This window comes from Uranotaenia lowii, chromosome 1 (assembly GCF_029784155.1).
Source record: "Uranotaenia lowii strain MFRU-FL chromosome 1, ASM2978415v1, whole genome shotgun sequence".
NCBI lineage: Eukaryota > Metazoa > Arthropoda > Insecta > Diptera > Culicidae > Uranotaenia > Uranotaenia lowii.
In genome coordinates this window covers 191,931,464-191,958,857 of record NC_073691.1, presented here as the reverse complement: position 1 = coordinate 191,958,857, position 27,394 = coordinate 191,931,464, and the positions used below count along the sequence as shown (strand labels likewise).

The 27,394-nt window shown below is 34.2% G+C and overlaps 1 protein-coding gene across 1 annotated transcript; it reads right to left on the bottom strand.

The window, feature by feature from the left end:
* Positions 1 to 44: 44 nt before the first annotated feature.
* Positions 45 to 25,305, bottom strand: LOC129739492 (CLIP domain-containing serine protease B9-like). Its single transcript, XM_055730963.1, has 5 exons — positions 24,489 to 25,305; positions 8,518 to 9,399; positions 8,350 to 8,452; positions 541 to 818; positions 45 to 477 (listed from the first exon to the last, which is right to left on the bottom strand). Exons 1-5 carry the CDS (start codon positions 24,565 to 24,567, stop codon positions 140 to 142), a joined length of 1,680 nt encoding a protein of 559 aa, XP_055586938.1. The 5' UTR covers positions 24,568 to 25,305; the 3' UTR covers positions 45 to 139.
* Positions 25,306 to 27,394: the final 2,089 nt, after the last annotated feature.

The following is a 27,394-nucleotide window of genomic DNA, read 5'->3' as shown; positions in this document are numbered from 1 at the left end:
TTAAAATAAGCTTTTCTATCACATAAATATTCTATTTTCCGACCTACCAGCTATGTTTTGCTCAAGTATTTACACATTTCTTCAATGAACGCTACGGTAGAGAAATTTTCTCTGTAATTTTTATCGTAAAAAATACGCCTCAGATCTCAATCTGTTGCATAATCCATCCGATGTAGGACGATATACGAGTGTAGACTCCGGGGAAGTTGGACACCCCACAGGTTCGCGGACCAAAGGACACCAACCCGAGTAGCACGAATCGATCCCGACTGGACAGGGCCTCGTTCATCAAGGGTCCTCCCGAATCACCCTGGCAGGCGTCTCTGTTTTCCTGACCCTGAACGCACATCTGATTACGGGAAACGATTATCGGAACCCTGGAATTGAGGCTGTAGCGAGCGTACGAACTGGCACATTGAGTAGTATCTACAATCGGAAGTCTCAGATATTGAAGATTCGGACTGGGGATGTTGCTTCCTGCATAGTGAAATAAAATGTTAACTATCTGCTTAGCCAAGCAATTATCTAATGAAGCCTTACGATTACTGGTGGAGCCCCAGCCGGCAATGATGCCAGTTTTTCCGGTGAGATTTTGGCCATAGGAAGAGTACTGATCCGTGGGCAGACACAGCGGGCTAATGATGTTGTACGTTTCGGTCGACTCCTGCAACTTCACCAGGGCAATGTCGTTGGCGTATTTGGGATTGTCGTAGTTCGAATGCGGCAGAACTCGTTCGATGGCGAAGTCCTGATAGCGGGAATCGCACCGATTATCGGTCACCGAATTGCACTCCAAATCACCCAGCCGTACGCTTACTCTGAAAAGAAAAACAATATGCAAATGTCAAAGAATGACAAAAATGACAAAAATGACAAGAATGACAAAAATGACAAAAATGACAAAAATGACAAAAATGACAAAAATGACAAAAATGACAAAAATGACAAAAATGACAAAAATGACAAAAATGACAAAAATGACAAAAATGACAAAAATGACAAAAATGACAAAAATGACAAAAATGACAAAAATGACAAAAATGACAAAAATGACAAAAATGACAAAAATGACAAAAATGACAAAAATGACAAAAATGACAAAAATGACAAAAATGACAAAAATGACAAAAATGACAAAAATGACAAAAATGACAAAAATGACAAAAATGACAAAAATGACAAAAATGACAAAAATGACAAAAATGACAAAAATGACAAAAATGACAAAAATGACAAAAATGACAAAAATGACAAAAATGACAAAAATGACAAAAATGACAAAAATGACAAAAATGACAAAAATGACAAAAATGACAAAAATGACAAAAATGACAAAAATGACAAAAATGACAAAAATGACAAAAATGACAAAAATGACAAAAATGACAAAAATGACAAAAATGACAAAAATGACAAAAATGACAAAAATGACAAAAATGACAAAAATGACAAAAATGACAAAAATGACAAAAATGACAAAAATGACAAAAATGACAAAAATGACAAAAATGACAAAAATGACAAAAATGACAAAAATGACAAAAATGACAAAAATGACAAAAATGACAGAAATGACAAAAATGACAGAAATGACAAAAATGACAAAAATGACAAAAATGACAAAAATGACAAAAATGACAAAAATGACAAAAATGACAAAAATGACAAAAATGACAAAAATGACAAAAATGACAAAAATGACAAAAATGACAAAAATGACAAAAATGACAAAAATGACAAAAATGACAAAAATGACAAAAATGACAAAAATGACAAAAATGACAAAAATGACAAAAATGACAAAAATGACAAAAATGACAAAAATGACAAAAATGACAAAAATGACAAAAATGACAAAAATGACAAAAATGACAAAAATGACAAAAATGACAAAAATGACAAAAATGACAAAAATGACAAAAATGACAAAAATGACAAAAATGACAAAAATGACAAAAATGACAAAAATGACAAAAATGACAAAAATGACAAAAATGACAAAAATGACAAAAATGACAAAAATGACAAAAATGACAAAAATGACAAAAATGACAAAAATGACAAAAATGACAAAAATGACAAAAATGACAAAAATGACAAAAATGACAAAAATGACAAAAATGACAAAAATGACAAAAATGACAAAAATGACAAAAATGACAAAAATGACAAAAATGACAAAAATGACAAAAATGACAAAAATGACAAAAATGACAAAAATGACAAAAATGACAAAAATGACAAAAATGACAAAAATGACAAAAATGACAAAAATGACAAAAATGACAAAAATGACAAAAATGACAAAAATGACAAAAATGACAAAAATGACAAAAATGACAAAAATGACAAAAATGACAAAAATGACAAAAATGACAAAAATGACAAAAATGACAAAAATGACAAAAATGACAAAAATGACAAAAATGACAAAAATGACAAAAATGACAAAAATGACAAAAATGACAAAAATGACAAAAATGACAAAAATGACAAAAATGACAAAAATGACAAAAATGACAAAAATGACAAAAATGACAAAAATGACAAAAATGACAAAAATGACAAAAATGACAAAAATGACAAAAATGACAAAAATGACAAAAATGACAAAAATGACAAAAATGACATAAATGACAAAAATGACAAAAAATGACAAAAATGACAAAAATGACAAAAATGACAAAAATGACAAAAATGACAAAAATGACAAAAATGACAAAAATGACAAAAATGACAAAAATGACAAAAATGACAAAAATGACAAAAATGACAAAAATGACAAAAATGACAAAAATGACAAAAATGACAAAAATGACAAAAAGACAAAAATGACAAAAGTTTCAAAAATGCCAATAATGACAAAAATGACAAAAAATGACAAATATGACAAAAAAAAGGACAAAAATGACAAAATTGGTCAAAATTGTAACAAAAAATGGAAGAATATAAAACTTATACTAAAATGGCACAAAACTGGTGCAGTTTTTTTTTTCAAAAGTCACAAGAATCTCAAACTTTTGAAAATCATACAAAAATAATAGTTTAAAATTTCATTAACATTTCGAAACAATCCAATGATTAAAAAATGTAAATCAATGGATGAAAATGCCATTTAAAATTAGTGGTTTATAATTGAGAAACTCGTAAGCTTAGGTACCGCAAAACAATAAAAACATGCGTTCATTAGAGCTTTCATCATCTTATACGTGAATCAGTGTACTGTTTTACGCATAGCGGATTTTTTCCGCTACCCAGTAATAACTTTTTTCATCACCCTTTCATACATATGTCCAAAGAAATGTGAATGGTGTGGTTTAGGTATCAAAAGGTATAAAAAATAATCAAGATTTTTTTAACAAATTATTCTCGGTTTCCAGCTTGTCTACTGGGTTGAACTTTAAAATAAATAGTTTCCCGTTTTAACAACATTTTTTACATTCAATTATTCATTCATTCATAAAGGATCCCAGACACTGTGTTATGTACATGTCCCGGTGAACCCAAAGATAAATTTGGTAATTTTGTTGAAATGTGTCGCCATTTTAAGCAATTTACTGGGTGTTCAATAAATTGGAATATTATAACGACCACGTTAGCACAGTTAGTCTGGGAAGAATTTATTGGAATAAAAGGGCAGTTTTATAACGTTCAATAAAAAAATATGTTTCGGAAAAATTCCATCTTCAATCATCAGATGTAGATATAGCTAGGAGAAAGTAAAAACATAAAAAAGTAGAAATGAATCTATTTTTCGATAAAATTATCATTTTAGTTCCCTCAGAAATTCTTGTTATATGTGTTTTTTTTATCTAGAAAGTTATTGGTAGTTTGGTTTAAAAGTAACAATCATTGTAGATTGATTTTTTGAGATTAAAATGAAATGAAGAGATTAGATATAAACCTCGTCTAACGGTTCGGTCGGGAAAAAAGTTATACGGTGGATAGCACATAAAATTGACGCGGTCAGATAAGGCATAAACAGTTTTAAAAAATGTGGAAAAGAAAGGAACAGAAATTTATTTACATGGCGTCACATTTTATTGCATCTTACCCCAGATAAGTAACTGACTTTCGAAAATATTTAACCAAAAAAAATTAGTTATTTTTCGAAAAACATTACATTTTTCGCTAACACTGTTGGTAGAGAGTATTTAAGCCAGTGTAGAGTGTTTAGACAAATCATTAAGCCAATGCGTCAAACCAAGTAAATTTTTTTAAAGACATAAAAAAATGTTAAATTTGAGCAACTTTTGCTTGATTTAATTTAAAATTCAATAAGTGCTGCAGTTTACTAATGATGTATCCAATCCCGCTGTTGTAAAATGCCCTGTATAAATATATCAATTTTTTGTAGAACAATTTTAACACAAATCTATGTATTTAAAAATGGATTTCTGTCTGTCTGCCTGTCTATTTGTTTCCTACAGATTTGAGAACTATTAGTACCAAATTTTGCAAGGGAGAGTATTTGGGTACGAGAAATGTTTCTATTATTATTTGAAACCCCTCCCTTCTTTCAGTGGGGAGATAGAAAGGGGGGAATTTACATAACTCAAGAACTCATCGAGCAAATAAAACCAAATATGGGATTGAACAGTATTAGGGAAAGAGAAATGTTTCAATTAATATATGTTACCCAACCCTCCTTTCAGTGAGGTGAGAGGTTGAGGGAAGAGGTGCTCCCTTACATTTATATGCATAACTGGAAAACTAATCAAACAAATGAAACTAAATATTATATGGGAGGGTTTTGGGGAAGGGGAAATGTTATTCGAGACTTTTCTCTCCTTCCAATGAGGAAATGAGAAGGGCCGAAGGGGGCTTCCATACAACTTTTAATATAACTTGAGAACAAATCGAGCATATGGAAACTAATTTAGCTTGGAAGGGTATTAGGGTATTATAAATTTTCCTATGAATCTTCGGTACCCATCCCTTCTTGAAGTGAGGAGATTAGAAGAGGGTTGGGCTCCTTCACATATTTATACTTTTCAAGCGATATTCAACCAAATGGAACCCAATTTGGCATGGGAGGGTATTCGAATACGAGTGATGTTTCTTCTATACATTTTTTTTGCATAGCTTGGAACTATTCGTTTAAATGGAACCAAATTTGGATTGGAGGGGTTTTTGAGTAAGAAAAAGGTCCCTTTTGACAACTTTTTCCCTTACAATTTTTTCCATCACTTGAGAACTAATCAAGCAAATGAGCCGCAAACTAATGAAGTCGCCGACCGTGGCCAAGAGTATAGCGTTCAAGTCTTCTAAACCAGAGGTCATGAGATCGAGTCTCGGTCACGGCGTACACAGTGCTATGTCAGTGGGTTGGTGGTGTTAGCATTAGTAAAAGGCTAGCCATCATATCCTTGAACGATGTACGCTATGTAGAATTTAGATCTCTTCAAGGAAACATAAAGTTTCACTGAGATCCTAAATATATGTGTGTGTTCGTTTAAAAAAAAATGGAACCATATTTGACATGGGAGAGCATGTGGTACGAGAAATCTATCTATGATTATTTGAGACGCGTTTTTTCTTCCACCAATGGGATAAGAAAGGAAAATGGGGGCACTCGTACAATGTTTTTACATATCCCGAGAACTTATCTAAGTAAAATTTTGTTAGATGGCTTAAGAACTTATCAACCAATTTAACCAAATTTGCTATGAAGGTTTTTGGGTACAAACAAATGGGGAGAATCAATAGGGAAAAGGGGAGGGGCTCTCAAATAAGGTTTTTTAGCATAAACCGAGAATTTACCAAGCAAAAGAGACTTTATTTGATAAGAGAGGTTGTTTGCGTACGAAAACTTATCAAACAATTGAAGCCAAATTTGACATGTGGCGTTTTTTAGATACCGTAATTCGGGGTAAGATTGATCACTTTTTTCAATATATTTCGATCATTTTTCCGTTAAGAGGAATGTGGCATGTTTTATATTTTAAAAACCAGTACTGGACTCCTATGAACGTAAAACATGGATGCAAAAATTTATTACACTACTTTAAATTTGATTAAAAAATCGTTTTCGGCTCTGTTCAGAATTTGATGCTTTGGGGTGATATTGATCACTCTCTATTTAGACGGTTTTATCGAGTTTTCTTGATCATAAAGGATACAAAACACCTTTATAATATTTACAAATGCTTGTTGATTTTTAACGTTAAATTTTAAAAATATTTTTAATCGAAAAAAGAACTATATTGCTGCCTACATTTAGGGGCAAAAATTATAATAATTGCTAAATAGTTTGAGCTTCAAAATACAAAAGAAATTTAACCTTCACTCATTCCTCTAGGCCTTCCCACTATTCCCATTTTAATTTTTTCTTCAAAGTTAACGATTTGATAAGGTTCCTATCCATTTTTCTAATACGGAGTTACTTTTGGAAAATATCTTAATTTTTAAATATCAAAAATTGATCATTAAATGACTTTAAAAATAGCACAATAACTGTTCATTTACAAAGAAAAAAAGTTGTTCTTTTACATTAAACAACCCGTTTGCTTTTAAATGCTTTTTGGTTTCTTCAGGAGAGCTGTTATTGTTTGAAGCCATGGAAAAAAGAGATATTTAAAGATTTTGAAATTAGATTTTTACTTGCAGGAAATTTTTTAAATACAAACCAAATTTTGCCTATTTGATACTCAATTTATAGGCTTTCAAGCTTAGAAAACAGTTTTCGAAAATTCAAACTTTAGACTGAGTTGTTGATGATATTGTAGAAAAGTATATTGTTGGTCAAATTTACCCCGGTGATCAATATTACCCCGTTTTACGGTACTAACAATGTTTTTATGGAGTAGTTTGTAAGCCTTTCCCACTTTGGAAAAAGGAAAAAGTTGAGAGTCCTTACCAGTTAAAATACATTTTAGCATAATAAAAGAATTCATAAGGCTTTGAAAACAGAGAAATATTTTAAACCATGAATATCAAATTTAGATATAAAGTTTCAGTAAATAATATGAAATCAGTTGTTGCTTCTGAATTATGTTGAAATATTATTTAAAATTATTCCTAAACAAAACAAAATTTAAATAATTTTTACAAATTTCATTTATTTTTGGCAGGTGTAGTGAAGCTCACCGGGTCAGCTAGTTATACATACAAAAATATTGCTATAAATTAGTCTAAATATAATTAAAAATTTTTGGGAAAATTTGTTGAAGTCTGTAAGAATTACGACCCAAAATGCAGTGAAAATAAGGTTCTTTTGTTCATGTTAGGAAAATCCGAAAAAACATGCTTCAGAAAAAAGACTGTAGATCAGCTACGGAACTGAATGCTCCTTAAATTCACTTAGTGCCAAAGAAAGCTGAAGTTAGAAGTTATACATTGCGCACAATTTTTTTTTATAATTTTTTAAATTCAAAGATGCAACTTTGACTTCAACAATTGAACGTAGGGTTTTTAAAACACTTTTTTACACTTTTTGTGGTCATAATCTTAAATAAATTCATAAAAATATATCCTTGTGTGCAATGTATAGCTTCTAACTTCAGGTTACTTCGACACAAGGTTAATTTTTTTCAGCATTTCGTAGCTGATCTACAGTCTTTTTTTGAAGCATGGTTTTTCGATATTTTTTCTTTGAGCTTGAATAACATAAACTTAACACAGTAGCGGAATAAAAGTTTCTAAAACTATAAATTTTGGATAAATCGGTTGAGAAACAAAAGAGATATAGCGGTTTTAGTCAGAAGTGTCACATTACTCGTGAGCTATTTTTGGTATTGATAATATGTTTTAACTTGTTTTTCTTTTGAATTTTTATGATACCTGATACCTGACAGGGCGTGAAGTGTAAAAGTCAGTGTAGATTATTTTTTAAAACATCCTTTTATAAGGCAAATGACAAGATGATGGTATGAATTGTTCCTGGTTCTTAACTATTGTCACTGACTGTATTTTGTGGAGTGAATTTTCAAAAACTAGACGTTATGTTAAACAAGATGATACGAGGTGAAAAAATAGTTAAAAGTGGATGAAATATGGTATCTCCAGCTTAAGGATAACCTATAATTTGACTAGGTACAATTTTGTCCGCATAGTTTCAAATCAGAGCGAATTCACTTTTTTTAATTACCCTGCTACTCATGCATATTTTTCAAAATCACAAGATATTTTATTCACAGCATCGCATCCTCAAACTTTGAATAGTAAATTTTATTTTGCACAAGTTTTTTTTTTCAAATTAAGTCGGGGAAATAACCCCCTTAATGTTTGTGTGTTTTCCCAAAATTCTGACGAGAATTTTGGCTTTCAAATATACTTTTATGTACGTCTTGAATTGGGATGTTTGTAATTTCTAGGTTTGCTAATAATTAACACCCGAGATTAACTTACAGTTCAAGCTCATCGATAAGGTTGGTCACGCAATGGGCTACCGTTATCACGTGTCTGTTGGTGATCAGCGATCCCGCACATCGATAGGTAACCCGTCCGGAAGCTAAAAAAATAGGAAAACAACATTGACTTGATCTTGTTTTAACTCGTAAACAGTGTGGAACTTACTTTTGTTCCTGTAGGCCAACCGGGCCATCCAAGGGAACTGTCCGGGAACCTCGGCTTCACCGCCAATGATCCGTGTGTTCACCGATAGCCCGCACAGGGCATCGTTGATGAGCGGAGGCGCGAAACTGGTTGGCGGTAGACGTTGGGTGGAGCTTTCCGGGATGAGCGAGGCAGGAGGAGTTTGATTGGTTACTTCCGCGATCACCGGCTCTGCAACGATCGAATCCGCACCGTTGCGAGGATTATTGACTACCGGAACCGGAAGCGTGGAAGGTTTGGCAGTTGTGTATGGTCTACGACGGATAGCCGGGGCTACGTAGGCTTTCCCAGGTCGAGTGTATTCCTCGTCCGGATAGATGATCGGTGGACAATTTTTCAAAGTTTTGGGATCCTCAAACGAGGTTATGAAACGGTTTTTATTGCGGTACTTGCTGATTTTGTTATAACCGTTTTGCATGTACTTGAGGTTGCCATTATCGCTGTACTCTTTCAGGCGCTGACCATATCCATAGTTGTAGTCCTCGTTCGATTGGATGTCATCAGCCAGCCAGCTATCATCCAAAGGACAACATACCGTCGTTTCCCGGGCCCCTCCATACTCACAGGTCAAGCGTTTCAGCTTCGAATTGAAATCGCTATAGCTGGCCTTAGGATTACGGAGCATCTCCAAAATTTTTGGACAATCCCTAAGCTTCATGCACTGACAGTTGACGGAAGTGCTCCTCAATGAGTACGATGGGGCCGATTCGGTGTCTGTCGTCGGTTCTCCATGATCGAAATGGTGCACAAAGTAATGATCGAACAGAGTTGTCCCGGAGCCCCCTTCATCGCCTCCGCTGTCGCGTGAATCTTCGTGCGATCGCCACGGTTCAGCGCTCACGCCTGGAAGGACGAGATAGAGAAAAAAAAGTGTTGACTTAACTATATTGTACCAGGCAATAAAAGAAACGTGTACACTTGCCAAAATCAAGGTTTCATTCGATTTTTCGACAATGTGATTTTACGACTTCTTTTTCATTAAGCCATCGGAAAAGCATAATCCCACTCAGCTGCTTAGTGTAAAAAAAAACAAACCGTTTTGTCTCAAATGTCGGAAAGTTTGGGGGTTACACCACCCACCCTCCATCCATGAGGTTTCAAAAATGTCAAGCAAGGTGTTCTACGCTAAACTCAAAACTTCAAATTCTCAATCAAATTTTAATGAATGACCAAGATAATTCAAGGGCAATAATCTCGACTCACAGTTCAGGCCAAAGCCTAGAAATCTCATCCTAAATCAAGAAATATGTTAAAGTTTTCTTCAAACTATCTCACTTGTTATCTTTTTTGTATGGTCGGGACGATTTCGCCCTCTATTTTCAACAGCTGAAATTACAGGACGGTTCAAGGACAGCGAAACAGCTCAGGAAAAGTGCTGTCAAATTGTCCTGTATGTTCGAAACGGCATTCCTCTGTGGTTCTCAGGGACTTTTGAGACCGTCCTGTGGGCTCGAGACTGTTTCCTTCCGATAGGTTTTCCGAACACACTTACTCACTCTTACAAAAACTATATACACATGAGCAGACATCTGTTGAACATGCATTGGTGTAATTTTTATGTTGAAATCTCCTACAGTTTTCGAGAAATCGATTTTATTATAACTGTTGTCAAAATTGCCAAGCCTCAAACCGTGCGGGCTAAATGCTAAATGCAGAATATTTACCAGACATATTCGTACCGGACGAATCCGGGTAAATTTATATAAAACCTGGAAAATCCGGTCATCAGATTTCAAATTTTTCAACCCAAAATCCGGGCAATATCCGAGCAAGTTTGGTCAAAACCACGGAGTTATTTAAGGAAATATGAAAAAATACATTTCCAAATATATTATAACATCAAAACAAATATGCCGGTTTTAAATCGTATTTTAGGCTTCATGAAAAAATTTCATGATTATTTATATTAAACTTGTTCAAAAAAATCGTTGCAAATTTTTTTTTTAACTTAATTTTAGTTTTTTTCTGAGTGGAAGAAATGAAGCGAATAAATCAGTGCAAAATCCAGACTTTATTCTGGGTCGGACTGAACTTTTCCTAAATTTTGTATTAAATATCCGGGGCAAGTCCGGGTAAAACTGGGCAATCTGGCAAGCTTATTTTAACATCACCATAACAGTTGAGCGTTCTTTGAGCACATTCTGGCAATGTTAGTATTTTTCGATTGAAGAAAATATTATGTAAGTTGCTTCCATGATGTTTCTCCGAAATCCTAGCAGAATCCCTTGAATGTAAAGCTTAAAAACAAATTCCGGATAAAGTAGAACAGGACTACCGAGCCAAAAAAAAACTATTTCCAATCCAATGGTAGATCATCAAAAAACGGCAGTTTCAAAATATAAAAACTTTCATCAAATTTCGGATATCAAATCCCTCTGAACTATAACTTTTTCGACTTAAGTTTTTGCAGTATGCAAAGAAGAAAGTTTTCTGGAGAATTCAATTTCCTAAACAAATTTCAGTTTTCCATATTTTATTACTTTCTAAAACTATTTCAGCTGGAGAAACATAAACATATGTATAATACAGGAATGATAATAAAAATTATGTTTTTTAGAGTTTCTAAAACTTTTTTTTCGAGCTTCTTTATGCAAAATTTTTAAAAGTCATAAACAGTGAAAATTCATTGAAAATTGAGTGCAACCTCAGGGAAGATTACAGAAAAATAGATAACATTTCAAATTATGACCTCGAAATAGCCAACTTCGAAAAATTTTATTAGATTCAATTCTCTACGTATCCAAAAATTAATGCTTACAATATGTTGGAAATATGTAACATGAATTTTGTAGCCGTATTTTCAAAACAATTTTTCCACCTCTAAAACAGTTTTTACAAGAGGTGAACGTAAAACTTTGTTTTTAGACTACTTTTTTTTAAATTTTGTTCGCAAAAAAATTGGAATAAAATGTGAAAATTGTTTTCAATGTTCCATTGTATAGCTTTTAGCTTGAGCTTTCATAAACACTAAAGGAATATTTTTTTATTTTAGAAGTTCAATTGCGAGGAGGCACGTGAATATAACTGTATAAATGTTCGGAACATTTGATTGACCTTAAAATGTTTCTATTGATGTATTTTAAAATAATGATAGCAGTGGAAACGATTTTAAAACTATTTTACTTCAGGAGTGGCAAATTGACACTCAAGGTCTGATAAGGGAGTTTTTCTGGGCTTTCAGGGAGCGTCCATAACAAAACTAATGACGCAAAACTAATGATTTTTTGAATTCGTTAGGAGCCCTTGAAGAAATGGCTTTGTTTTGATGCACCTGAAGGAAGTTGTAAGCCTTAAAACTTCCAATAGTGCATATTGACACTGAATAGCGGATTAGGGTTTAAAACGGATTGTAAGAAATGATTTCACAAAATTCGTTTTCTAAGATTAACTTATTGAAAATCAAAGTACTAAGACCAAGTTCACTCGTGTTGGGGAAAAGTGGTAGAAATTTTGACACTTGCACCATGCAAAAATGTTTTCAAGATCTTTGAGCGTTATTTTTTGTACAGCACTGTTTTTATTTCAGCCGTATGTGATACACGGAAAATTAAAAAAAAAGTAAAATTACCGAGAAGTGAGCTGATTTTTTTCCACCCAGCTTTCTCGGTAAATTTTACCTTTTTTCATTCACCTAGCAAAAAGGTAAATTTTACCTTTTTCGCATTCACCTAGCAAAATAGTAAATGATACCGTTTTCCCATTCCCTGATTCAAAAGGTAAAGGCTAGTTGGGTTAGTTGGTTTTTGCAAAAAAAATAAAACAACAACCAAATTTATTTAAAAAAATGATATTTATTCGAGATAAAAAGATTTTATTGTTGAGGCAAGTCCTTTCTTAGCCAGACTCATGGCAATTCGACTGCCACGACAAGCCACGATGACCACTTCTCCTTTCGACTAATCCGATCAGGTCCGGCTTTTCCGGAATGATATCTGGAGGATGACGTGGAATACATCCACGTGGGCCAGTCTGAAACAAAAGTGAAGTATTATGACGAGAACCCCAATATTAAATGATATCTAAGAAAATGCTTACCATTCTATTCCGATTTTCACATTTTGAGCACGAAGCAAAACTTGTTCTTGGCTGACAAAACAGCTTAACCTCAATAAACGGGTTCGGCAAATTGTTACCTTTTTTCGAGATGAATTGTACCGTTTTGTTTAGCTCAATCCAGGTCAATGTGGTAAAAAGGTAAACTTCACCTCGCTACGAGGTAAGTTTTACCATTTTTGGATTTACCTTTTTTCTAGGTGAATTGTACTTTTTTTATTCAGCTCAATTCAGGTAAACTTTATCCACTGTGAGGTGAAATTCACCTCGAAAAGGTAGAAGTTACCTTTTCGGCTTCCACGAGCGTTCACCTTGCTATCTCGGTAAATTTTACCTTTTTATTATTTTCCGTGTAGAAATTTTGCTATTTTTGCATCACAGCATGCGAAACTACAACACTTGTTGTTGAAAACTTGAAGGCGACAGATCTTGAAAATGTTGTTACAAGGCAAAATTGTCAAAATGTGATAAGTGTCAAAATTTCTACCACTTTTTCCTTACACCAATGAACTTGCTCTAACTGATTTACAAAATAAAAACCTTTTTAAAACAACACCTTACTGCACGTGCAATAAAATCAGAAATCTGCGTTTACCGCAGTAGAACAGATTTTTTTTAATCACAGCACTCTGAAAAGTTTTCACACTCATGCGCACGTGGCCCCCATAGAAGTAACTAATTATGATTATTATGATCAAACAAACCAAAAGTTATCATTCGTTAGAATTTTCAAAATGTCATATAAATCACTAAAGTATCATTCACTTTCTTATAGAATGTGTATGCAAAACCAATTAAAACTAAAATGGTTCAATGGACTACGTTTAAGGGGCAAAAAAATACATTGCAAAGCCACAAAACTCTGGGACGTGCATCCGTTTATAAGCAATTGATTCTCGGCAATCAAAAATACTCATGTTATTCCAAAATTTGAAAATTTTCGTTTTTTTTTTTCAAATTTACGCTAAATATAATCATGGAATGGACGCACCAAATAATCTCCGACTCCAGATAGTTGATGAAATAATCCACTTTCCAAGTCACCTTTGAAGGATTTCTGCTCTGTACAGCGCCTGGGGGGAACGTCCGCGTCGTTCAAATGCTTTATCGCGCCGCAAAGGAAAATGTATGTTTTGACTATTACACTTAACGATCAATAACACATTGGAAAATTTATTAGTTAGATGACTTTAACGTTTTAAAGCAATTTCATCACTTAAATACAAAATAATCTATACATTCAGTGGCGGAGAGAAAAAAAAAAGCGTCCGTTGCCACCAAATCATGGCATACTCCTCCTTTTCTGTTAATTTGATATTTATTTTCACAGAACAAACTTTGGTTTTCAAAAATCTCTGTTTCTCAGTATATTTGAATAAAACTAAAAACTTTTTCGTGTACGCTTCGGGTCATATTGGCGCCCGATTGGCGCCCGATTGGCGCGGGAAGGTAAAATAGCAGATTCTTTGTTGAGTGTTGTGATAGAAATTTCGCTTCATTTTTCATGACTATTAGGACTTCCTATCTTGAATTTAGATTCAGAATACGTATTCGAATTTGGAACTCAGGTTTATAATGCAGAATTCAGTTTCCATTTTTAAATTCAAATTTAGATTCTGAATCCACTCGAAGCAAAATTTTTATCGATCAAGATAAAAATATCCGTGTGAGAATTTCGTTATCCCATAGTTTTGATTGTTGATTCAAATATCGAACTTTCAATCATAATCAATTTCAATTTTTGACGGTCGCCATGGAAAAAGAAAAACTTAATTTTTCACATTCCAGAGTTTATGAAATAAGTTTTAACGTTTCCGCTCTCCATTAAATTGAAGCGTACCAAGTACGCATCAGTACGGTACGACTTGCGCCTGACAGCAGCACCTGTTCGGGTTTGCGCTTCATCATGGTCGAACCACCACACACCGCACCGTTCGCGTCCGTCCGATGTATAGCAGCTGGTCAGTTTCCTTCCTAATCCACAAATCCGACAAACTTATAATCCGATCGATGGAAGATCGCGGGATAGGAAAAATTCATTCAACCTTAAGCTTTGCTAAGCCGTCTAGACTTCAACGCCACGCCATCGCTAATCGACCAACGCTTTTAACGGGTTTTCAATTTTCATAGGGGCGAATGGGTTTTTTTTAACTTCAATTGTTTGAGACTGTAAGGACGAATCAAGAATGCCGCCAAGAATGGGCCGGTCCGTAATAAGAATTCAAAAAGCAGTCAAAGCCGAAGATAAGATGGTTATTTTTGGCCAATACTACCTCAGGTCTACCGTTATGGCTGACTAGACGTGTCTTATAGACTAACTTGTGTTGTATTGTAGCTGTCCGTTTCGACCGGTAGCCAATTTTAGTTCACCGACTAGAGTAGTTGGCCATGGTCAAGTTCACGATGGTTTTATTTTAATCGATTTGCTACTTAGTAATAAAAAGAAGGTAGCCTCAAATGGATCCAAACTGTTTCATGATTCCAGCGACCATTGAACGGTACAAATCAATCATTCAAAATTTTATCAGATAAATTTTCTAATTTTTCGGTTTTTCTAGTCCTTTGTATGGCAGTGAGGTTTAGCGAAAAAATAATTCGGGCAGAATCCAGTTTGCCCAATTCAAACATGGAATCCAAAAATAGAATCTATTATTTTCTTGTTGTTTTCTTTGTGCTCCACATGACTTTCATAGTTGTCATTGTTCGCCACGCTACTTAATAGTAAAACATTTTCGCAGTTCAAAATGTTAACGATGCGTCTGCTCCCCGGACCAATGACCGATAGGAATAAATTAATTTTTCTTGTTTTTTTTTTCACTTGAATTAAAACCACCTAACCTTTTATGGCTTTGTGCTTTCGGTTCAACCAAGATGGGTTAGGCTGATTAAAGAGACAAAGCCATTAATTAGTATCGATCGAGTAGCTTTAATTGTAGCGACGCGCTGAAAAATTTACACTAAGAAGAGAAGTTTACAATGTCTTCTGTTTGGGGGCTTAATATGTGTGTAGCTTATTCTTTGGAATTTATTTTTACAACAATCCGCAAAGTAACAAACACATTTTTAGTGTTATCAACATAATTTTTTAACCAATGTTTAGATTTTTTCCTTTCATTAACAACTCTACCTCTAGATGGGCTTACTAAAATTGGCATAAAATCGAACAAAATGTTATTCTAAATTTTTGTGGCGTGAATTGTTTTTACACATTTGACAAAATAAGATGATCAATTATACTGGTGGCAAGTTCTGATTTATTTATTTTTATTACGTATACACGCTTAATAATTTAAAATTTATAATTACAATTATTAGAAAAGTAGCAAATTGTCAATAAACATTTTCTCCTGAGCAACCTTGACGAAGATCTTGAAACACCTCAGAAGAAACGAAACCATGTCAAGCTGAACGGAGTTCGTGACAATAAATAGCCCTACAATTTGGTTTTAATTATTGCCGTTTTAGCATCCGATCTGTGGATCAGATACATATAGATATCTCTTTCATGTGGATTGGTTGATGATGAACAATATTGTGTTCCAAGGCAAAGTTTTTTTTTTCGTAATTTTTTGGTGCCTTCCGAAGAAATTTCCGAAAGATGCCGAGGCCCAAAAGTAGGACAAATCCTTCGTCCGGTTTGAAGAAATTTCATGTACAACAATCACGGAAAAAAGTTCAAAATAATTCTTTTATGAGACTTATTTTTTTCCAAACTTTGTGAACTAGAAGTAAGGAGCATTTGTCGAAAAAAATCAGAAACTGGTAAACCAAGTGTTTGAAGGCAATGAGCTATTCGATCATTCGGACCAAAATAAATGACAGTTACATGCACGACATACAGGAAAATCCTCGCAAGGATTTGAGTGCACAAATTAAAGCGCCCGACTCAATAATATTTTTTACCACGAACGGCTCACATCGCTGAACCTCAAATCATCAGCTCCTATCCCAGCCGCACAGCTGTCGGACCTATACGCGGCCCTATGGGTGGGGAGGCTATGATCACTCCCCTCCCCCTCCAAACAGGAAAAAATCGTTAAAAAGTACACAAAAACGCTCGAGGCTCTATAAAAATTTGAAACTTCCCCTAGCCGATACACCTTGTAATTTTCAAAAGATTTCCACCCCGTGGGAAACGCAAGAGGTTATTTGAATAGTCGTTATAGTAAGAAATTAAGATTTCAGTCAAATTTCTCATTGGGGTGATCAATTTTCCAATAGGTGCTTCAGAATCGAGGAATATTGTTCATCAAGTTATGTCTTGAGACGGAACACCATGTAAATAAAAAAAAAGGTGCTTCAGAAGGGTAGGACTTCTACTGACTTCTTCTTCGTTCTTCGAACATTGTAACCATTGTTTTCCATAACCAAGTAGGTAATATAGTTATATGATTACATACACAGTTAGAAAAATCCTCGTAGATTTACATGCAAAAACATGGGTGAAAAGGAATTGGCTATTAACGTGCGAAAAAAACGGCACATTTCATGTAAATTTTCATGAGCATTCATTGCTGTTGTTTACCGTACACAGTATTAAATAATTACAAGTTATAACCTGCAAATAAATGGAACAAGTTATTTCTACTAAATTTACATGACTTATGACGTAATGTAAATTCCCAAAACGAAAAAAAATGACATTGTGAATTTACATGACCATAACAATGAAACCATTCCGGCATATTATTCCTATTTAATTTTTGATTCATTATTTTATCTACTTTCAGCCATTAGCCTTATAACAAGACATGACAAGGTTTAAAAAAACCATTATAATGTTCATGTTTACTCGAAATCCACAAGCTCCACACTTGGAACAGATTTTTTTCGGTTCATCAAATCGAACTGGCTGCATACCGGTTGGCCGTTCGGTGTTTGTTTGCGAAACGATTCTGCTACAGGGTGTATCTGAAATTTCATTTAGTTTCGTTAATACTTTTTGGATGGATGATTTTGAAAAAAGTTTTCATTACTTTTCAAAATAAGTAGCACTTAGTAATCTAGAATGTTTTTTGATTAATAATACTTGTCATTTGTTCGTTGTACTCTGAAATGTTCTTTGCAAAATGATGGAATGTGAGGAAGGCTTAATGAAGTTGTTATTTGTTTGTATAAATATTAAACAATTTAAATCGATTCACTTGTATATAAATCCAAGAACTTGATTTTTTTGAATTCACAAGTTTATACTTAAATCGAAGAATAAAGAGAGAAAAAAGCATTATTGTGCTGAATCTTTTGCAACAACAAATTGAGAATATTTTTGACCTTTTTGTGCAATATTTATTTGAACCAAAAGTTTAACTATTTTTTGTGCTATTCATTTTCAATTGTAAGATTTCGTATCAATGTTATCGGTAAGAGTTATCCCTTTTTTTTTAATATTAAGAATCAAAGACAAGAGGTGAACTGTTGGTTAGAACAAAATATCACTTCTCCAATAAAGTCTATAAAATTCTATCGAGTAATATACTATTTTTAAAGTGTGTGTGTTTTTTTTTACAATAAGCAATAAAACATAATTTGTTTTTTTGTGAAAATTGTTCCACTTTTTTAAATTTATTGAAATTGGCAAACAATAAGACACACCCTGTGCGCGATAGCAACGTGTCTGATTCCAATCATCGTTTCAAACAAAAGTCATGTTAAATTACAACAAAATGACCCGAATGAGGAAACGCATGGTTTTTTTCAGGGCTGTGTTATAATATACAACACATCTGACCGAATTTTACAAGAAATCTAATTTTACATCAACTGTAAAACTCAGATTTTTTTTGTGTGTAGGTTTACATTATTTTATTGTTTTTCTTCAGGGTGTATTTTACTTATTTAAAAACAAATTTTGTGATGATTTTGTGCAAAGAAAAAAAATCACTATATAAAGATGAACACTTTAAAGTAGGTATCGAATGATTATATTTATCGATACATTTTGTTTCACACGATTCTCCCAACGACGGAAACGAAGGCTGGGACGATGATTTCTCATTCAGCTCCATCGCATGAAATATCATCGATTTCCTGTCAAGGAAAGTTATTTTTAGAATTTAAGATAACTTCAAAACTCAAACAATAACATTTTTCTTCAAAGCTCTTTTTAAAAGTAAGAATAATCAATTTTTAGGTCTTCTTTTAGCATATCAAAGTAAACACAAAAAGGCCATTCTCCTCCCGCATACAAAAAAAATAGATAAAATAGAAATGTAAAACCTTTCGACACAGTTTTTAAAGCAGTATCGAAAAGTACTGCTATTCGACACTCTTTAGTAAGAAAAGCAGTTCTTTATACAACCACAGTTAGTTTTAACAAAACGGAGCCGAATTGCAAAAAACAGATTTTTTATCGAACCAAATATGTTTATTTTTGTACATTTATGATAGAGAAAAAAAGTTTTGCTTGCACTTTCCAGCAATTGTTTTTGGTATATCTTGCATGTATTTTGAGCCAATCAAATCAAAATACTATTAAATTTTCTATCATTGTTTCCAATTTTTTTCATAGTTGCCTATTAGTTTTTTGTAGTTTTAAATATTTTCAAAACCGAAGGAAAATCATGAGCCCAAAATCTAAATCAAAATATTGTAACTATTCCATTCTATTCTATTCTATTATGTTTATTTATAGAGGATTTTAACCAACTTGTTCATTCGTCCTCTTAGGAGATTTTTAAAAGTTATATTGTGAATATTGTAACAAAACTTTGATCTCGGAATGAAAAGCAATTAAATAAATGATAATTAAAATAAGAAGTTCTAATCCAATTTCAAATTTTACAAGAAAGTTTATTATTTCAATAACAATTGATTAAGAGTTAAGACTCTACATAGAAGAATAGTACAGTAGATTTTCAATTTTATCACGCTCCAAAAATTTTACCGTAGAAATAGAGGAACCGTGAAATTGAAACTAAAACAAACAGCGAAAAAGTGCATTTTTATTGTTTCAAATTATTAACTATAATGTCTTAATTAGATTTGTATCAAAAGGTTTTGTTTGTGGTGCATGTGTTCTAATAACTGATTTGAAAAAATTTGGCGTCATGAATTCAAGTATTTCGTCAGATTTTGTGTATCACCTCTAGCTTTGGACCTATGACTCAGGGAATTTTAAAATTTACCTATTTTAATTGAACTCTGCCATTGATAACTGATAAACTAATTGATCATCATGAAAACTAAAAACTGATTTAATTTTTGTTACTATCTTTTATCAACGAAGGATCCCGATACAAAAATGAAAAAAATGTCGTTTGACAATTTTTAGAAAAATAAATTTAAAATAACATAACTATTTCTGACACCACAAAGTATTATTTAAAGTTTTTTATATGAACCCTCCTCTTCAGATAAAAAAAGGACAATAAGCCGATAAGGGTCATACTTCCGGATTACTATTTTGGCTGTATAGACCCCTTTCGTTTTTGGCCATTCGATTTTGGCAATATTCGATTTTGGCTACATCCGATTTTGGCACATGTTCCAAAATCATACGGTATTTTGAAGCGACTATACCTTATTGTTTTCTCTATAACAGGACCAATATAATTTAGACAAACACCATAAATACGTTCCAACGTTCTTGAATGTTGATAGAATACGACTACAAAAACACAAATTTAGAAAAAAAGTAATCAAAAATAACAAAAATGATGAAAATTTCTTATAATCCAAAAGAAAATAGAAACAAAAGACAAAAAATTACAAAAAAAACTAAAAAAAATGATGAAGCAGCAAGCAAACAAATAGCAAACATGACAAAAAAACTAACATTATAAACAAATCAAACAAAGTGCGAAATGTATAAAAACATGATAAAAAAAATAAAAAAAATGACTAAAAATGGTCGAAGATTGACTAAAAATTATGTTCATTATGATAAAAATAGTTAAATCATCAGTCAAAATCCATAAAAAAAAATTGTACCCTTGAAGAATGTGGAATTTGTCGCCTTATGCTATCAGAAATTGATCCTTCATCTCATGTTTTTTCAATTATTTCTCAAAAATGGTTTAAAAAAGTTGGAAATATTGTGTCTTTTGAAAATTAAAAAAAAAACAATTTTTCACATTATTCGTACGTTTTTTTGAAGAAAATTGGGTACATTCTAAACAAAGAATAAAAATTCCATTTCTTTCGTTTCAGATTAAAATTTAGAATATTCAAAAAAAAATTATTTCTGAATTATGAATTTGAATTTAGAAAATTGAATTTGAATATAATATTCTTCGAACATAATTCTCAATGGCAAATTCAGAATTTGGATTATAAATTTGAATTTGGACACAATATTATTCGAACACAATTCACAATGGGAAATGAATTTCAGAATTGATAAAAACAACACGGATATTTCAGAATCACTATTATGAAAACTATAGCAGAATAAAGAAAAACAGAGTTTTAAAATCAGTTTTTAATTTATAACAAATATTTTATGTATAGTGTATCGATGTATAGTGGCAAAATCAGAATCATTAAAATTTCGTTGTGATAACCTTGGGCTGGTACGACGAAGCTTAGAAAAAATGGATTAGTGAAAAGTTTCTTTAAATTTTCTATTCTTCAACAATAAGTGCATTAATTATAGAAAATTATAGATTCACAGATTGAAAAAAAAAAAAAAGATTGAAGTTGTAGGATATCGAACTAAGTTTATATAGAAAATCGGTTAGGAAAGTTTTGATTTCTTCTCAAATTTTTCAATGTTCCAAAAAAACTCTGATTTAGTTCAATGAGATCAAATAAGAGGAGAAGGGCAGTGTGCAGCTCCCTTCTCCCCATCATTCTTTGAAATGAATGTTTTTTCACTAGGTATTAAAATACTTTTTATTGGTTGATTTTTGAAAAATTGTAAAATACCCCCATTAGACTGCCTCAAATTTGTATGGGAAATTTGAAACCTGTGAAATGTCATACGCTGCAGGCTAAAATTGATCCTGGGCCTAGTACAAGATCTAATGCCAAATTTGGGCCAGATCGGACCACGGGAAGGGGTCGCTCAACGAGCCTGAAGTTTGTATGGGATTTTGAGACATTTTGTTCGAGAGGAACATGAAAAACCAGTTTTTCGTCAATAACTTTTGTCTCCTTCGACCGATTTCTTTCAAAAACGGGTTTTCTTAAAGCCTAAACTATGAAAAATATTTCATCCGAAGGTTTCATTTCAATTAAAGTTAAGATAAAAAAGTTATTAAGCTTCAAAAATTGGCTAACTTTTTAAAGGGTGATATTCATCACTGTTTTAATGAGGCGACTAAATGTCCGACCAGAACACTCAATGTGAAATACATGCCGTTTTGTCAAATAATGGCCGATTTTAACCATTGTTGTTGAGCTCGATTGCAATTTTTGATGTTTTTCTAATATTTGAGTTTGGATGATATTCACTTGATAGTTCGGAAAGAAGTAAGGGCGGAAAAATGCTTGACAATTTAAAAGAAAAATTGCATAACCACAGGGGCTTAAGAACATGACTGGACGATTTGTGATGCCAATAAAAAGATTCACCCTCATTTTCTATCAAAAGAAAGCTACAGCTAATATAATAAAAACGTGAGAAAAATGTAAAAGGACCTATTTTTGAAAAATTATCATTTAATTGGCATTATAAAGCGTTGGTACATGTGTTTTTCGATCTAAAAAAATTGTTGGCAGTTGAGTCGCCCAAAGGTGGAAATATTTACATTAGACTGCCCCAAATTTGTATGGGAAATTAAAAACCTGTTAAATGTTATGCGCTGCAGGCTAAAATTGTTTCTAGTCCTAGTACAAGATCTCATGCCAAATTTGGGCCAGATCGGATCACGGGAAGGGGTCGCTCAACGAGCTTGAAGTTTGTATGGGATCTCGAGACATTTTGCTTGGAAGAAACATGAAAAACCTGTTTTTCATTAATAACTTTGGTTCTCGTTGGTCGATTTCTTTTAAAAATGGTTTTTCTTAAAGGATGGTATTCATCACTGTCAATGAGTCGGGGGGTCGAACATATTGACGCCTCATTAACAGTAATGAATACCACCGTAAAAAAGTTAGCCCATTTTTGAAGCCTAAGAACTTTTTTATCTTAACTCTTATCGAAATGCAGTCTTCGGATGAAATATTTATCTTAATTCAGGCTTTTAGAAAAATTGTTTTTGAAAGAAATCGACCGACGGGAACCAAAGTTATTAATGAAAAACTGTTTTTTTTATTGGCATCACAAATCGTCCAGTCATGCTCTTAAGCCCCTGTGGTTATGCAATTTTTCTTTTAAATTGTCAAGCATTTTTCCGCCCTTACTTCTTTCCGAACTATCAAGTGAATATCATCCAAACTCAAATATTAGAAAAACATCAAAAATTGCAATCGAGTGCAACAACAATGGTTAAAATCGGCCATTATTTGATGAAACGGCATGTATTTCACATTGAGTGTTCTGGTCGGACATTTAGTCGCCTCATTAAAACAGTGATGAATATCAGCCTTAAAAAAGTTAGCCAATTTTTGAAGCTTAATAACTTTTTTATCTTAACTTCAATTGAAATGAAACCTTCGGATGAAATATTTTTCATAGTTAAGGCTTTAAGAAAACCCGTTTTTGAAAGAAATCGGTCGAAGGAGACAAAAGTTATTGATGAAAAACTGGTTTTTCATGTTCCTCTCGAACAAAATGTCTCAAAACCCCATACAAACTTCAGGCTCGTTGAGCGACCCCTTCCCGTGGTCCGATCTGGCCCAAATTTGGCATGAGATCTTGTACTAGGCCCAGGATCAATTTTAGCCTGCAGCGTATAACTTTTTCAAAAGTCGGGTCATTTGGGGCAGTCTAACCCCCATGCATGCCATTTCGTCATTTCAACCATTTTTGTTACATAAGTAGTCTAGGCCTAGGTCAGGCAAATAGAAATTCACTACAGCATCTTTGCAGCATTTTTTTACGTTTCGACAGAAAAATCAGCACTTTTTGAAAGATGAGTGTTATAGATGAGGCATGCTCAGTTTGGTAAAACTTGTAAACTTATCCAATGCAAAACTCTCTCGAAGCCTTAAACAAAGTTTCAGAAAGATGATTCTAATGAAACAAAATTTGATACCTGCTCACTGCTCGGTGATTTATTCAGATCAATTTGACATTTATGCGCTTTTTTTTTTGTTTTTTTCTTCTGTTTTCCACCCCTGGGTCTAGGTGAACCTCAAGGGGAGAGTTCGATTACTTGATCCCCTTTTCCTGGTTTCATCATTTCTTTTAGGAACACCTAAAACCATAATTTTTTTCCCAGAAAAACTCACAGAAGCTTTGTTTTATGAATATAAACAACCTTTGTTCCTTTGTGTTTGAAAGACTTATAATTTATCGGGATTCGATAATAACACATTTCTTCGTACACTTTTGAAGAAATGATCTCAACGGCGTTGTAGGATATCGTAACCCTAGCCCAAGTAGTTTTTTTTTAGGATAACCATAAAAGGTTTATCTCGATGGCGCAGAATCGAAACAGCAAAGAACAAGCCCATCCCAACCCGGAATTCGAAACAAAATTGTCATTAAAACAAGTACGAGGATAGTGCACATTCACTATCAAGATATGTCCACTATGCGCATAAAACAGCGCTGAACTTGTAATGACCGCAGTGCAAGGATTTCTCCTCACCTTAATAGCTAAGCGCCATAAGAAGAAACAGATCTAGCCTCTAGCTTTGTAGCGTTCTTCGTCAAAGTCACGACCAGGCCAGCCAAAGCCGGCTGGCTCAGCCTAACACGTGCTTGTTGTTGTTGTTGGGGTTCTACATTATTACCTTCAAGAATGGTCGAGTTCTTAGATACTTATTGCCAGATCGCCCCCTCACTCACCCTTCTTTTCGACCTCTCCAAATAGGTATCTAGGTTGACTTACCGAGAAAAAAGCGACTGCTGCAGCTACACCAAAAAATGAGCCCGATGGCCGCTGCTAGAATTTGCATTTGATATGGCATTTCTCTTCGGTTATTCACGGTATGGTTTCTACTACCTACAATTATTTCTCTGATTTCTTCCAATCAAATCACACCTATCGAGGGCACTTGGGGTTGATCCGAATGGTCTAACCCAGTTCGATTCTCAACATGTATCCGTGTCACACGCTGTAGCTGTAGGTATGCAAGACAACTCTTGAAACTCTTTTCACTCAATCAAACCATTATAATTTCTTGAGGCCGGTGGCATTTCTTGCAGCTGTTTGGCTTTTCTCACATATCACGCACATCCGTCCCAAATCGTACGTGCGACCCCAAGGCGAATCGATTCAATTTTCTAGATCACTGAACTCGAGATAGCACTTTTTATGGGTCCCCACATGTAAAACGTATGCAGGTATCAAAAGCCACCCCAAAATGATACGTTCACTTCACACCGGAATTACAAATCAACCTTCTTTAAAATATGTATAGGCAAAGGCGCGAGCACCTCACATTTCGAAAACGGTTTTGAACTCCAAACAGCTGGCCCGGCAACGATAAACGAAGTGTTGTGAATCGAAAAGTAATTCTCTGCTGGACCCTTTCACAGATTGCCCCGACCTTGGTTCGGGTAGAGGTTTCGGGACCTTGAAAATTCTGGATCGGGTACTGGTTGTCCCAAAATAGTTCAACTTTTAATTCGCCAAACTCGTAACTCGTTACTAAACTGTTTGTAGAACTCCGTCCGCGTGCTCTAGAAGATTTTCGAAAGAAGTTTACGCGCGCACGTCCAACTTCGCCGCCGTACGATCAGCAACTGCGTCCGATCGGAGTTTTGTTGATCGTAGTAACAGTTTTTATGAATGGAAGACCGGACAGTCGGCCCACAACACCACTCATTCGAGTTCATAACGTCAGAAATCGCAAAGGGGGTCTCACTCAGGATGAACCTCTGACTGGACACAGTACCGGACAAATGCTGAGTTCCGCTTGGCGAAAGCGCAGCCTCTTGTACGTCGAGCAATACCGGTTTCCCCATTTTTTTTAATTTTTTTTTTTGAAAATCGATACCCACCATTGTTCGTGCGGAATTAAAGGCTTAAATTTAAACTGGAGCAATGGGAACTCCATCGCGCGCGCTTCTGAGAAGATACACTGTCGACTGCATACAGTTATGAAAAAAAGAATGCGAGAAAATTATGCTCGCTTTTGGGAAATTCGCAAGCGAGGATAAATATTCCCCAATAACGGGGGTTTCCCTTTTTCCTGGAAAGTTGAAAGGTAGGATTTTTCAGGATGGGTCTTAAGCTCTTCCAACTTTTCTCCATAATTGTAATTTATGGATGCCTATGATATTTTGAAAAGACAAAAAATCGTTGAATTTTTCAAAACTATTCCAATGGGTAAAAAAATGCTTTTGTTGAAAAGCGAAAAAAGAACACTTGAATTTGCAAAATTGCTTTAGCTTGACTGTATTGTTTTTAAATGATTTTTTTTCTTTATTTACTTCGCGGAACGAGAGGGGCTCAAAAAATCATCGCTATTGATGATAAAATCGTTTAAAAAAGACTTCGACAGAAATAAAAATTTGAAATAAAAAGCTTAACTGAAACAATAATCATAACGCTACAAAATCGGAAAGAAATATAATGTATGCATACTGGCTGAAATATTACATGACTAAGAAATAAAAAAAACATGATTGTTTTGGTCTATTTAAGTATTCAGCTGAAACTAGGTGAACTATCTGAACCCAAATAGGTATTCTTAAAGTCTGCTTCATTTAATATTGGAACACAAACAATTGCGTGTAGTTCAGTCATTTATTAACGAATTCATAATTTGTTTTTCATACAAATGTAGCATTTTCTTTACTCTTTCATAAAAAAAAAAATTAAAAAAAATTATTCATTGCTGTTTCGAAGAAATTCTCGTACTTTTCCCGTAATACGGCACATTAGGCGGCGCACACCCTTTTCGTCCACCGTTTTGGCGATTTGATTCCACCAGTTCTTCATTTGAGTCATGTTCCTAACAAGTTTTCCCTTTGCCTTAAGCCTCCGCTTCGTGATTGCCCAGTATTTCTCTATCGGCCGGAACTGGGGGCAGTTTGGGGGGTTGAGGTCCTTCGGTATTACGCTGACCCCGTTCGTTGCGTACCATTCCATAACCGTTTTGCTGTAATGGCAGCTTGCGAGGTCTGGCCAAAACATTACTGGACGGTCGTGGGCACGAATAAACGGCAGAATCCGTTTCTGTAGGCACTCTTTTTTGTAGACTTCTGATGTCATTGTCTTGTCAGTGAGAAAGACTTTGGTTTTCTGCCCACAACTGCATATCCCCTGCCAAATCATGTACTTGCGGGCGAATTTATCCGCAAACACGAACTTAAATTTTGCAGGTACATCCCCCCGAGCCGTCGCCAAATAAAATTTTTTACCTGGGATTTGCCCAAAGTCCGCCTTCACGTAGGTCTCATCGTCCATCAGAATACATCCGTCGAACTTGGTCAGCACTTGGTCGTACAGCTTTCGAGCACGGATTCTGGCCACATTGTTCTGCTTCAGCGTCCGATTTGGCTGTTTGCTGGCTCGAAATGACCTTATTCCTTCCCGGAGACGAATTCGTCGCACCGTACTGTGAGCGGCCTGGAACTTATTGGCCAAATCGCGGTCTGAAAGATTGGGATTCCTCTTGACGGCCTTGATGACTTTCCCATGCAGTTTCCGGTCGACAGTTCCACTCCGACGCTTCGAATGCGGCTTCCGAGCCGTCGTCAATGTTTCCTTGTACTGCTTGATAACACGCCATACGGTATTTCTGGGCATTTTAAGCTGTTTAGCTAGCTTCGATGCCGACAACAATG